We start from the raw sequence: 15,410 nt of genomic DNA on the forward strand, positions 1-15,410 counted from the left end.
CTGTCGCATTTGTTTTAGATTTAATAAATAAATAATAAATGTATTTAATTTTAATAACAAAGAATTTAGTAAAATTAATCCCAATTATTTTTTTATCAGAAATAAAACATACCATGTTGACTGACATATTCACCAATTTCATCTGCAATTGTGGGATCTAATCCTTTCTCATCAATCATTTCTTTTCTGACTTCTTCCCAAGACATCTAAAATATTTTAAAATATTTAAAAGTCTTGATACGTCATAAATTCATAATTCATATCTATTAATGTTGAATTAAACTGAAGATTATATTAAAAGTTTTATTTACAAAAGAAACATCTAATAAATGGATTTATAATTTTATTATATTATTCAACTGAATATAATGGATGAATCCTTAAAAGTATTTTTTAATTTGTATATTAAAGAACTTCAGTTAATAGCTGTTTATGTTTTAATCATGTAAATTTATCATAAATAACTTTCAAATTTATAATATCATAAAGTTAATAAATTATGTTACTTTTTATAAAAGTGTATATGTTAACTTTTCTTTAAATGTTTAAGATATTAAATTACCTTATTTACTCGCATATAATATGATCTCGCATATAGGATGAGGTGTGACTTTAAAGATCAAAATAATGAAAATTAGAATTGTATTAATAAATCTAATTTTCATTATTTTGATCTTTAAAGTCACACCTCATCCTATATGCATTTATTTCATTTAATCATAAGTAAAATATCAAATGAACATAAATGCACACATTGTCCTGCAAAAATTACTGGTATTTTAAACTTTAAGGAAAAATCTTGTAAAATCAACAACATAATTTGTTCACGTAAAACTGAACAATCGGGAACCTTTTTTTTTCCAATTCTTAACAGTCCATTGATTACACTTATGAGTTTCTCCGAATTCTGATTTCCAAATAATCATCTGTTTTCACATGGGAATGGATTAAAACTTATATTGTGCTCCTGTGTGATTTTAGAATTTCAATCTGGAATTCAATTCAAAAGCTTTGCTTTTCCTATTCCTATTCATCTTTACTCCTGACAATATACAAGAACGATTCAAACGACCCAGATAAAATACTTATGTTTTTAAATACAAGACATCTGGTAAGCATCTGGTAAAAAATACAAATACATGGTTCACAAAAATTATTTGCAAAAACGCAAAGAATCTTTCACTTGCGCATATAGGATGACCTAGGAATTTTAAGCTGTGATAAATGAATAAAAACCTCATCTTATATGTGAGTAAATATGGTATATCAAAAATTAAAATGATATCTCTAATCTTGAATTTTAGATTGTTTTATTAGATTTATGAATGAAACAGCTAATGAGATAAAATTTTAATTATATCACTATCAATTTTTGTTGTTTGCTGAAAATATGAAACTGCTTTATTTTGCTTGAAACATAAAGTGAAATTTCCATATCTTAACTGATAAACAATGAAAATAGCATTAATCCATTCAATTAATTAAATATTTTAAAAAATTGTTCTTCAATTACAGTTTATTATTGGTACACTAAATGCATTAATAAGTTAAAATAATTAATAAAGATGAGAAACTCAAAATGTTTAGAGAATATACTAAATAAATATGTGCATCTTGTAAGATCTACAAACTGTATTTTATATTTTGCTAAAGCTATACAATAGCTGGAATACATTGAGCTACATTTATGCTACTAATTACTAATTATAAATGTCTAGTAATTTGACCCAAAGGTAGGCAACTGACTGTAATCTGGCAATCATTTGGCTTTAATCTGAATTTGGGTTTGTAGATGTTTATTTTTTTTTATATTTTGTATTGTTAATTCTTAAATATCTGATCTATTGAATAAAAATTCATACATTAGTCAAAATTATGTTGATGTGTTTTAAGAATGCATTTAAATTGGAATTCTTGTTTTTGAGAGATAATGTAACTAAAATATCCTATAACTATAACACAATTTTTTGAAGTTTTAGTAAAATACAGGTAGGCCTCCTACAACGCGGTAGATATGTTCCTTGAAAATACCGCGTTGTGGAAAATCGTGTTATAGGAGACACTAACGCAATACAAAAACTGGATTCGGTTCTAAAAAGAGAAAAACTTGGCGTTTGAATGGCATTTTTTGAATTTTTCAAACCAGCCATTGGTAGCCACAATTTTAACACTGGTTTCATCAGCTGACCAGTGGCGTAGTGTAGTGGTGGTGGCAGGGACGGCACTTTTAGGGGGGGCAAAATTTCACAATAAATAATAATAATATCTTGTAAAAATTTGAATCATTTCATTTCATATTTTTGTCGCACCTACGATTCGAACTGATTGAAATGAGCACGAAATTGTTCATTACTTATTCTGTGACAAAACTGAATTTTAGTCTTTTAAATTGAGATACCTAAATAGGGGGCAGTGAAATTTTCCTCCGCCTCGGGCGGCTGACACCCACACTATGCCACCGCAGCTGATGACTGTCCCATTTGTTTTAAATAATCAAATATTTTTAAGGCTTTGTGTTTAAGTGCAGTTTTATTTAAAGGAAACCATTTCTTGTTCATATCTTCTACCCATAATATTAGCGTTTGTTCCATTTTTTACATTATAGGTGCTCTTGGACAAGCAACATTTTTCGCAAGAATAGATGATCCAGATGTGACCAAATTTCTAATCTTTTCTCCCGATTGCTTAATCGACCGAATGGTCGACTCATTTAAATTAAAATGCCTACTGATATCAGCTATCACCTCTTGGTTTTTAATTCAATCCAAAATTTCTAGCTTTGAAAAGTTATAAATTTCCTTTTTAACGATGGTCCTTTGTTTTCATTCGGGATTGTTATGACTAAAATTTTTTCAATCAGTTTTGTAGACAGTAAAAATCGCAAAAAATAACTTTTCTTCACTATGTTGTTAAAAATATACACCCAATAGAAGTTTATACTGTATGTTGGACCATTTTTGCTGTCCCCACTTATTGAAACAGTATAAATGATGGAAAATTTAGTGATATATTTGANTTTGTGTTTAAGTGCAGTTTTATTTAAAGGAAACCATTTCTTGTTCATATCTTCTACCCATAATATTAGCGTTTGTTCCATTTTTTACATTATAGGTGCTCTTGGACAAGCAACATTTTTCGCAAGAATAGATGATCCAGATGTGACCAAATTTCTAATCTTTTCTCCCGATTGCTTAATCGACCGAATGGTCGACTCATTTAAATTAAAATGCCTACTGATATCAGCTATCACCTCTTGGTTTTTAATTCAATCCAAAATTTCTAGCTTTGAAAAGTTATAAATTTCCTTTTTAACGATGGTCCTTTGTTTTCATTCGGGATTGTTATGACTAAAATTTTTTCAATCAGTTTTGTAGACAGTAAAAATCGCAAAAAATAACTTTTCTTCACTATGTTGTTAAAAATATACACCCAATAGAAGTTTATACTGTATGTTGGACCATTTTTGCTGTCCCCACTTATTGAAACAGTATAAATGATGGAAAATTTAGTGATATATTTGAGTGTTTACGGTAACTGATGCACTAGAAACCGGTCTTCCCCTGAAACTTTCAAGGGAATAAATAACATGCCAACAGCGACAAACAGCTGTTTTCAAGGACATTTAGTTCTGTATGCCAAATTGTGGTTCGTATCATGTGATCTGTTGCGATTTTTCTGTTATGTGAAAGATAATTCATTTCTAAATACCGTAAACTGCATTGTAAGAAAATTTCCACATTTTTCCAACCGCGTTGGAGCGAAAATGCATTGTAAAGGTACCACATTGTAGGAGGCCTACCTGTATTTGCAATTATAGTGTATAAGGCATGTTTATGAGGATAAAGACACTTTTTCAATTTTATGAAAAACTTCATAAATTCCTAAGTTGTAAGAACAAACTATTATTTAATTAAATTACTTATAATAAGTAACAGATTCCTAAAATTTCCAATAGAAAAGTGATGTTTTTGGAAGTTTACATGTAAAAAACTAAGAAATTGTAGCTATTACAATTAAGAATTTATATACTAGTTATATATTTTTAGATTAATTTACTTTTTAATAGCATTTTATGACTAATTTAAAAGTAGTACTAAAAGTTATAATTCTTATAACTTCTTAGGTGCTTCTTTTCAGTTATTTCATTTTCCAGTTTTAAGTTTATATAATTGATGACTATTTTCAAATAATCATTACAAAATTTTACTTTTTGATTAAGAAGTTTATTATTTTTGATCATATATTTTTACTAACACCATTAAAATGAAACTTTCAACAATATTTAAATGTTAAAAAATATTTTTTGAGATATCAACAGTAGGGATTGCAAACTTATACTTTTTTATCAACCTATAAAATTGTAAATTTTCAAAATGTTATCAGTTTATAGTAAACTAGCTTGCCCGTTGCGCATTGCTGCGATCTCAGAAGAAAGGANATCCAAAATTTCTATCTTTGAAGAGTTATAAATTTCCTTTTTAACAATGGTCCTTTCTTTTCATTCGGCATTGTTATGGCTAAAATTTTTTCAATCAGTTTTGTTGACAGTAAAAATCGCAAAAATTAACTTTTCTACACTATGTTGTTAAAAATATACACCCAATAGAAGTTTATACTATATTTTGGACCATTTTTGCTGTCCCCACTTATTGAAACAGTATAAATGATGGAAAATTTAGTGATATATTTGAGTGTTTACGGTAACTGATGCACATCTGTCTAGAAACCAGTCTTCCCCTGAAACTTTCAAGGGAATAAATAACACGCCAACAGTGACAAACAGCTGTTTTCAAGGACATTTAGTTCTGTATGCCAAATTGCGGTTCGTATCCCGTGATCCGTTGCGATTTTTCTGTTATGTGAAAGATAATTCACTTCTAAATACCGTAAATCGCATTGTAAGAAAATTTCCATTTTTCCAACCGCATTGCAGCGAAAACGCGTTGTAGGAGGCCTACCTGTATTTGCAATTATAGTGTATAAGGCATGTTTATAAGGATAAAGACACTTTTTCAATTTTATGAAAAACTTCATAAATTCCTAAGTTGTAAGAACAAACTATTATTTAATTAAATTACTTATAATAAGTAATAGATTCCTAAAATTTCCAATAGAAAAGTGATGTTTTTGGAAGTTTACATGTTAAAAACTAAGAAATTACTTTGACTAAGAAATTGTAGCTATTACAATTAAGATTTTATATACTAGTTATATATTTTTAGATTAATTTACTTTTTAGTAGCATTTTATGACTAATTTAAAAGTAGTACTAAAAGTTATAATTCTTATAACTTCTTAGGTGCTTCTTTTCAGTTATTTCATTTTCCAGTTTTAAATTTATAAAATTGATGACTATTTTCAAATAATCATTACAAAATTTTACTTTTTGATTAAGAAGTTTATTATTTTTGATCATATATTTATACTAACACCATTAAAATGAAACTTTCAACAATATTTAAATGTTAAAAAATATTTTTTGAGATATCAACAGTAGGGATTGCAAACTTATAATTTTTTATCAGCCTATAAAATTGTAAATTTTCAAAATGTTATCAGTTTATAGTAAATTACAAGTAATTTTTAAATTTTGATGCAAATGCAAAAATTAGCATACTAGTGACTGTTTAGTTGCCAATTCAACTATAAGTCAACAACTAAATAACCTTGAATGCTTTATGACCAATTGAATTCCCTTTTTTTTCTATTTTGAAAAGCAAAAGTTATGTTGCAAAAAAAAATAGGCATGCTAGAATTTTTTAGTTGTCTTGATTAAAAATTAGCCAGTGCAAGTGCTAACATTTAAATAAATATATTCCATTTTGTCAACTAAAATTTTATTGCATTCTAGGTATTATAGGTTAGAAACAAATTGCCAAATTGTCAAGAATGGTATTGTAATATGATACTTTAAAAATTGTAAAGAACTGTAAAGTATTAATATAAAAGATAAATGATATAAATTACTTTTATAGTTTAAATAAAAAACATTTGACACTTCTATAAAAATGTAAATATTAGTATATGTGAAAGTATATATAAATAAATATTTGGCTTCAAAAAACTATTGTGTTGTTTTTTGAAGCTAAATATCTATTGTTTTACCAAGTTTACCAGTAAAAAATATCAAATTTCCTGTATATTTATTGATGTACTTTTTACCTGATTACTGGTAAACCAGTAAACTATTTATCCAAACATAATGCAATCTCCAATCAATAGCATAGGACAAACACAAATGAGGTTTAAACTATCTAAAGCTTCTGGAAATGAAATTTTCTCATCTGTTAACTCAATTACAACTGTAGATAATGTCAGCAAAATAAGTAATAAAGAAATATAATTAATAAATATATAACAACATATTAATTAACCAATTTATAATTTGTTTTGTTTCGTATTAAATTATTATTTTATATGTCAAAAATATAATATAATTATCTTATTCCTAATAAATATATCATCATATATTTGTTTAGTTTTATTCTGTATTATATAATTTATATCACTTGTTAACATAATGTATAAATATATATATAAAACAAGATATAAACATATAATTTTCAAAATATAAATATACTGTATATTTTGGAAATACTATACAGATAACAAATATGGTATATATTCAATGTACGTCAATCAATTTTGAAACCTTGTTTTGTGTTGTTGGTACTATGCTGTATAAATATAAAATTGAGTTATATAATCGCTTGGTATATACATTGGGTTTATATTCTACATGTATACTCTATTGTACTTACTTTACAATATGTCCATCGTTACTCTGTATATTGTCAATTGTTATTTATGTATATATACATGTATTTAGCGTATATACTAAGATTGTATACTAATCTATTTAAACTACATCCTATCAATATATTCTATATTCCATATAAATACCAAAACCTACAGAAATATTCTGTATTCAGTGTATATACCATGCCTGTAGTTTGTATAAGTAACCCATCTTTTGTATACCATCACTTGTATTCTACAATAATGTTTTCATTTCAACACATCTTTTTGTATTTCTCCCACTCTCAATTTATTGTATATTTATATTACTGTATTAACTTAAATAATTATTGTTAACTGTATTACTTTCTGTACTTTGTAACCCGGCTACGCTTAGCGAACTGGGAATATACTAATATCTAGTATGTTAAATAAAAAAATGAGGATGATGATGATGATGATGTAGATAATGTCAAAGAGATGACATCAAATTCTCTTGCAACATCATTTTTCTTCCTGGCAACCATTTTTTCAAAATTATTAATTTTTCATTTAACATAAATTGACATAATTTCTCAATTTTTTGTTCATCTTAATGATATAAAAACAAAAGTAATTAATTTTGTTATGAATTGCAATAACAATAAATCACAAGCAGTAGAGAAATTGCAAAATATGTTTTCTATGCACTATTCCTGAATAATAAAGGGAGTGAAGTGAGATGAATTTTACCAAAGTAAGTAAATTCTACTTATCTACAGTAGAAATTTTAAGCATGATGATAAGTTAATATTTGTTAAATAATTGATTTTACTAAAATAAAACTTAATTTTTATTCAATTTATGAAATAAATTAATTCAAATACAAGAAAATTACTCATTATTCTAACATAACAAATGTCATTATTACGAAATTTGTTACATTAAAATTTAACCTGATAGACATCATATACTGAAAAGATATTATGGTTAGTGTCTTCATAAAAGTGATACAACCTTATTATAAACTTTTGCCAAAGACTATCGTACACTCTATCCACATTTCAGTTCTAGCCTCCTGCATGTTTGGAAAGTGACTTATACTTTACAGTGGATATAGGTGTGAATCAGAATTTCATGCTGGAAATCATGCGATTGACTTATATATCTGTATTTATGGTATACGGAAAAATTTTAACTTCTTGAATTCTTTCACATAACAGATTTATTGATATAAGTACATTTAATTACTGCTAGAGATAATTATCAAAATAGAAATGTTCTGTTGTTACCTTATAAGAACTCAATATTTCTTTTTTTAAGTTTAAAGTATTGATAATTAACAAAGATCTAGATAAAAAACATTAAATGTAAAAAATAATGACAGATTTTCTAATAAAAATGAATAAATATTAATTACATATTTAAGCCACTTTTATCTATAGAACTGAATTAATGAAGTTTTGTAACAAAGTAATTTCAACTGTATAATGATAAACTTAGTATTAATGAATGAAAATCTATTTTAAATTAAATATATTGAGGTTACCTTATCCAATTTATCCACTGATGAGCATATTGTTCTGAATTTTTCTGAAGGAACACCACAAACTTCAAATATACCATCAAGTATTTGGCGATGATTTACCTATAAAAAAAAATTTTATTCAATTAAATATTAATACTTTATTTGATATTGTAATAAATAATATACTGTATTTACTTTAATCCAACATGTACCATAATTTCACCATGGGTTTTAATATAGACAACTCAAGTTGTCAACAAAGTTGTCAACAAAACTGAATCTGTTGACATATATTTGTTCAGTATTTATTGCTAATGAAGTAAGTTATATATCAATGTATTATTTAGTATTTAAATTGAAAAAAATTTCTTCACTTGCTGTGTTAGGCTCTTCCTACTCAACGTGTATAATGTACACTTTTTTGCCCAAAATTGCCAAATTTGGGCAAAAAGTGTACACTATACATAATAAAATATAGTAAATAATAAAAATAAAAAATCTAAACACTTTAAAAAGAAAATTTCATTAAATTACTGTTTCATTTTTATTTTATAAATAAGAAGTTAAATGTTGAAACTTTTCAATGTAATTCTTTGATAAATTAATATAAAAAATGTAATTTTTCATTGAAAAACAAAACACTAAATTTTTGTAAATTATATGATCTTTATATCTTACCTTGACCAAAAAACTGCCAATATCCAAACTAGACAAAATTTCAACAACTATTCGAACACATTCTGCATCAGGAAGCATTAAATCATACTGACCAGCAATATCAAAATCCTATAAAATGAAAGATTATTTTAAAATAATAATATTAATAACTAATAAAAGAAATAAAGTGTTTCATTTTATTATATAATCATATAAAACAATTCATTTCTTATGATATAAGTGCTTATCCAAATAAATGAAAAGATTCAGTAATAAAAAATTAATTGAAGATTAATAAAGGAAAATTAAATTTTTAATTTTCGCAACATTGTATAAATAACTCAAAAATGAAAATGTGTAGTATGCATAAGAAAATGACAGCTGTGAGATATCTGTAATTTGTATGATTTATATATGACAATTTTATGCTGGTTTACTCTTTTTCAGATCATCATGATATTATATTTACCAAACATGAATAATGATCATAGATGAAAATTGAAATTGAAGTTACTTGAAAATATTGTTGTTGACAAGACTTCATGAGATATGCAAAGAAAATCTATTCCACATTTAAAATGAGAGTGATAGTTTTCAAAGCCATGAATATGTGGCAATATTTCTTGTTTCAGACATCTCTGTGTTCACACATCACACAAGAACTTGCTACAGTACACTTTTAATATACAAATGGTAGACTCTTAGGATTTTGTCTTTGATAACAATATTGTTCATAAAACTAAAGTGAACATTTTAAAGAACACCTATATATGTAGTAAAAAATCACAAACTAGATAGTCAAACTTATTCATCTCATAAAGATTCAGAAATGCCATTACTATGCAATTTAAACAGTATAACTAAGAATATGATATATTCAAATTCAGAATTACATTGGAAAAATAATGATGTTCTTAGGAAATGAAATTAATGCAACAATCTCAAAGTGACAATATTCAATATCTCAAGAAGTATGACAAAAGCCAAGGAAAAAAAAATCAAAATTACACTGATTGCAATATTTGATTGGAATTCATCAATATCTTATTTCATTCCATAATTCAAAATACAATATTCTCTCTATATTATAAGCAATTCTTGAAAAAACATCTCAGATTAGCAATAAAACAAAAATATCTTCATTTACATATCAATAAGCCAATCACTTGCAAGAAAACACATACTATCAAGTTGTAAGGACTTCATGCATCATTAACATAAGCAATATCATCATATCTATTTTCCTGATAACAGTTCTTGCAAATTTGATTTGTTTATCAAAATGAAGAAAGCATTGTATGATCAATATTATTATAACTTATGTAAATTCTTATAAATGTCAATCAGAACTGCTTAACAGATGCCAGTGAATGATGATAATAAGAGTGAGTATTTCGAAGACATTTAAATAGTAATTTGGTAAAAGAAAAAACATTTCTACAACACATACTTTTATTAAGAATGTTTTTATGTTGTACAATATGACCAATTAAATATAATACAAACATTAATAATATAAAAGCCATTGTCTGTGTGTGTGAATTCCTTATAACTCTTGCAATTTTTGTCCAATTCACATGAAATTTTGGTTATATTCATTTTATGTTCTGACAAAGTATATGCTACCTATTTTGCAGAAATATTAGCTATAGAATAAATGTTTTATCAATTTTATATTGATGATTACAAGTTATGTCAGCAACCTCATTTAGTTCATGCTTGATGATGGAATTTCCGTTAAGTTGCATTTTTAAATATTTAGGCAAATGGCATATTTTAAACGTACTTCATTAAATTTAAAATTTAAATTTAAGATAGCTGCATCATGTAACTTCTATAACAAAATGTTTTTAAATCTTTCCATAGTGACCATGTGACCTTCTATTATCCAATCGAAAGTAACGATCTAATGAGCCCATTATTTAAAAAGTATTACTGCTCATCTAACTAACGTATATACAAGTCATCTTTGTTTCTTCAACATGGAATTAAAAAGACTCATTACTTTGTCCAAAAAAGAAAAAAACCCGCAGAGGAAGTGTTTTGTCCACTCCAGATGAAATTTTATTTTGTTGCTCTTTATGTTACAACAGATAATATAAACTTCTTAATAAGTAGAAATATTAGCAAATCTTGAATTTCTTGAAATCTCTACTTTTCTCAATTCTTCAATCACTACTTTCTCATAAAAAGTATTCAGTCATGCTTGACAGGGAAATTTCTAGTTATAAGTATTAAGTTTCATTTACTAATCTATTATCATCATTTCTTACTAATTATGAATTTATCTAAAGAATACAAATTTACATATTATTCCTTTTGAGCTTATGTTGTCTCTATTAATAATTTTTTTCAATTAAACTGAATAATTATATACTAATATACTATCACTGCACATCAGGTTGTATATAATACAATAAATCTGACTTACGGAACCTTTAACCGATGTGTGTCACTTTTTCTTTCAAAAATCAAACGTTTTCCTAACCCTTTCTGGGTTCTTCATCAGGATAACAGCTGGATCGAATATCGATTTCAAAAAGTTTTAATGATTCCGAACTTGACTCGTTCTATTCGCTTAATCCGTCACGTGATGTAATTGAAATTGTTCTATTTTTGACGGTCGATGTTCAAATTTAAGAGAACGATCCAAAACATGTTATTGAGATATAACGATTATTTAATATTCTCGTGTTCCCTAATATCATTTATTTTTACGGCTCAATATAATTTCGTTATCACTCTTTATGGAGTAGTTTTTGCCACGCCCTGGAAANGATCACAACAGTATTGAATCTTTCTTGATATACTATTCAGTTGATGGAATATTTCTGATAAGACTTCACAAAATTCAATCTATTAGATATAATTAACCAGAATTTAATTACTAAAAATTGAAATTCTGTCATTCATCAATCTGGCCCATAAGCAAAGATATCTTCAAAATTGAAAATCAAATAAACAAGAAAATTCTTTGAAATTTTTAGCTTTTATTCACAATGTTGTTATAACTAAATTTCAAAAACTACAAATATCTATTATATGTTTTGCTTTGGAAATATGATTTTATTTGATTATCATAACATATCAGTGTCTTTTATTTTATCAAAGAAAATTACATAAATATCAGATAATGAAAAATTAATTGAAGGAAATATATTACTTCAAAATATAGAAAACTAATTACATTATATAATTTCAATAGTTATATATTTTATTTTCCTTAGTCAACTTTAACATTATGTAAATATTTCTTAATTCAGCCAGTATTAAGAGTTTATTTTATGCTTATCATGGATTTGGCTAGTCCCACAACAGGACAACCAGATGGTAAAGGATGAAGACATGTTTCATGAAAATCTTGAGGAATCATCCCAACCCAGATTTAAATCCAAGTTTCCAAAAATGACAGACTAACATTTTTACTGCTTTGACTATATGGCTGTCATACAATATTACTTAAAACTGAAATAAAAGTATATTTAGGAAAGCAGAAAAATATTATGTTTAATTATGTTATAAATTAATAATCATGAATTATATAAATATTCAGTTCTGAAAAGTTGCTTTAAAAAAGACAAATTGCATATAGAGAAATACAATATAGCAAATTACTATTAGTTATTAATGCAATATAAATTGTAAATAATGTATAAAAACCAACACAAAAAAGCAAAATAACAAACAATAATGAATTATTTTGATAAATATAAAATAACCAGTTACTTACACATTGATAAAATTCTCGATATCTTCCTTTAGTCATGTATGGTTTATCTCTTCTATATACTTTTCCAATATGATAGCGTTTAAAATTTGTAATTTTATTCATAGCAAGAAATCGTGCAAAAGGAACAGTTAGATCATAACGTAATGATAAAATTTCACCACCTTGATCAGCAAGATCATAAATTAATTTGCTATCTTCACCATATTTTTCTGTTAAAGTCTCCTAAAAAAATTTGAAAAATTTTTAATGATAGAAAAATTAAAATATAAAAATAGACAAACAAAAAAAAAATTGATTTTGCTGTTTTTGATTTCAACAATAATTCTTAAAAATTTTTAGTGATTAAAATTTTAAAACAGTTTAAATTTTTACTTTTAACTTTAAATATAAATTTATGAATCACATTCTTTATATTTCTATGAGTGTTGTCGCAAACAAATCTATTTCCCATTTCCTGGAATACTGAAGGAATGAGAGTGATTCCTATCACTTACAATTGATCTAATCAGTTCAGAAAAATTATGATCATCAATAAGATAACTAATATCTGTATCTCTCTGAAAAGTTAGTTTTGTTCACAATATTTTTCACAACTTATTATGAGACATTAGCTAATTCTAATGAATTAAGTCAGCTTTGTGAACAAATTTATTGAATTTTTCTTCTTAGTATTTAAAATCTAAAATATAATAAGTTTTAAGTTATTAAATAAAATTATGATTAAATGTGAATTGTGTAAGTGAATTAAGTATCTGGGATCCCACTTGCCACTAGTCAAATTGTTTTTTGAATAAAACTATTCNAAACACAGTTGTAAACAGAAACAGTTACTTTATAATATATAATCATTTGTTTTCATTTATGTATAATTTTTATCATATATATTAATTGTTAGTCTTTTCTATCTGTATTTTAATCTTTTGTTACAGGTGCTATTTTGGGGGGAGGATATCAATTATCTTGTGACATTTCCTTTTGTTAATGCAATATATAAACAATAAATAAATAAACTTTTAATGAAAGGATTTTCAGGTAGAATACAGGGTAATCATAATTAAAGGGTATGTGTTCAGAGTTCTCTACAGAAAGAACTATTAGGCAAATCTCAACCAAATTTTATATACATACTGTTTTAAGTATGCAGTTTCAATTTTTATGAAAAATTTAGCACTGATGTCCCTTTAATATGTATATTATGCACAACATTTTCTAATGAATTTCCAATATAAAAGGATTTGTAAAATGTTCATAATTCTTTGAAGTATGAATGATCATGCTGCTCACTTTGGCTGTTCATGTGTCAATTCCACATACCACATCTATAATTGAAATAAAATTATTGCACTTTGTTTTTTTAAATCCCAAAATTTACAAGAAAATGTACATAATACAGTCCTGGAAAAAAGTTTGAAACCACCTGGGTTTTTAAACTTCCCATTAAAATTAACTGATCTTCTGTAAATATGTTGTTGTTTAGGTATTAAAATAATCATAAACTAAATATGAAGTAAAAATTTATTTTCATATTTTCATCCCAAGCAGTCACAATTGCCTTTTCAAGATCAGAAACATAATTAAATTGATTTCCATTGGCATAAACCACCAATCACCCCAAAGGTTTTCTATTGGGTTTAAATCCTGGCTACATGGTGGCCATGGCAAAACACATATTATTCTCAGACAACCATGTCATTGTTGAGGCAGCATTATGAATAGGAGCATTATCCTATTGGAAAATAAAATGTCTGTCCATTGTTTCATCTCTTAATAGTAGATCATTTCCCAACACATCTTGATAGTCAACTGCCTTTGAACAAGATGAAATGAAAGCAATAGCTGATTTTAACTAACGAGTGAAAGCTGCCCATACCAACACAGATCCTCCACCTTGTACATGATGGGATAAAAGATGAACTTAGTGACGTCATATAATGCCAATAGTATTGCACACTATTCGGGCCAAGATGGCCCTGATACTGTACAATACTATTGGCATATACTATGGCATTATCTAGGTTAAATTTCTTCTCATCACTAAAAGCTATGTGATTTTATAAATCTGAATGGCCAACATAAATACAATGCAAAGTCCAGCTGCCTTTCCATATGCAAAATTGTCAATTTTGACAGTGATTGCATTTTAATGTATGCATGATTTGCAGACTTTTGCAGAATATATCTCATTATTCATTTCAGAATATATCTCATTATTTTTCAGAATAATGAGATATATTCTGCAAAAGTCTGCAAAAGTCTGCATTCCTAAAATCTGCTTCTCAAGTTGTATCATTAGAAAAAGAGAGAAGTTCAGATAAAAATTATACAGTCGACCCCCCTATAACACGATAGATACGTTTCGATTTTTATGAATCCATTTTCTACGAGTCCAGCCAATCACAGCCCAACACATATGCAGTTTACGGACTACGGCTGTTTGAAAGGATTCTTCCATAAAATTAATCGATTCTAGACTAATTTGACTCAACATTTCCAAAATACGTATAATTTTTTGGGAATAATCCATATAAACTATGCTATAAACAAAAAATTGTAGGATTACTTATCAAGCATGCACCGTTCGACTATGCCATTGCTTAAGCTTGTTTTCATCGTGGAGCTTGTCATCAAATGGCGCTCGCGTGCTTCCTCATAAATTATTTGTTTTGCAAAAAATTCGCTGAACTTTGGAGACATCATTAATATAAATATAATTTTTATGGACATTAAATAATAAATGGTTTTTAGTAGGTCCGCTGCTCGTTTAAACTCAACGGTTTG

General features: G+C 26.5%; 1 protein-coding gene across 1 annotated transcript in view; it reads right to left on the bottom strand.

Moving 5' to 3' along the window:
* Nucleotides 1-15,410, bottom strand: part of LOC111622456 (histidine--tRNA ligase, cytoplasmic-like) — a 74,021-nt gene that overhangs the window by 40,036 nt on the left and 18,575 nt on the right. The window contains exons 4-7 of the mRNA XM_023364827.1: nucleotides 12,633-12,854; nucleotides 8,924-9,031; nucleotides 8,267-8,365; nucleotides 113-206 (exon numbers count right to left, since the gene is read on the bottom strand). Coding sequence (XP_023220595.1) covers nucleotides 113-206; nucleotides 8,267-8,365; nucleotides 8,924-9,031; nucleotides 12,633-12,854 — 523 coding nt within the window. The remainder of the gene's footprint in view (nucleotides 1-112; nucleotides 207-8,266; nucleotides 8,366-8,923; nucleotides 9,032-12,632; nucleotides 12,855-15,410) is intronic.

The sequence above is a fragment of the Centruroides sculpturatus genome, unplaced genomic scaffold, assembly GCF_000671375.1.
Source record: "Centruroides sculpturatus isolate CEXI.00-Female unplaced genomic scaffold, Cexi_2.0 scaffold150, whole genome shotgun sequence".
NCBI lineage: Eukaryota > Metazoa > Arthropoda > Arachnida > Scorpiones > Buthidae > Centruroides > Centruroides sculpturatus.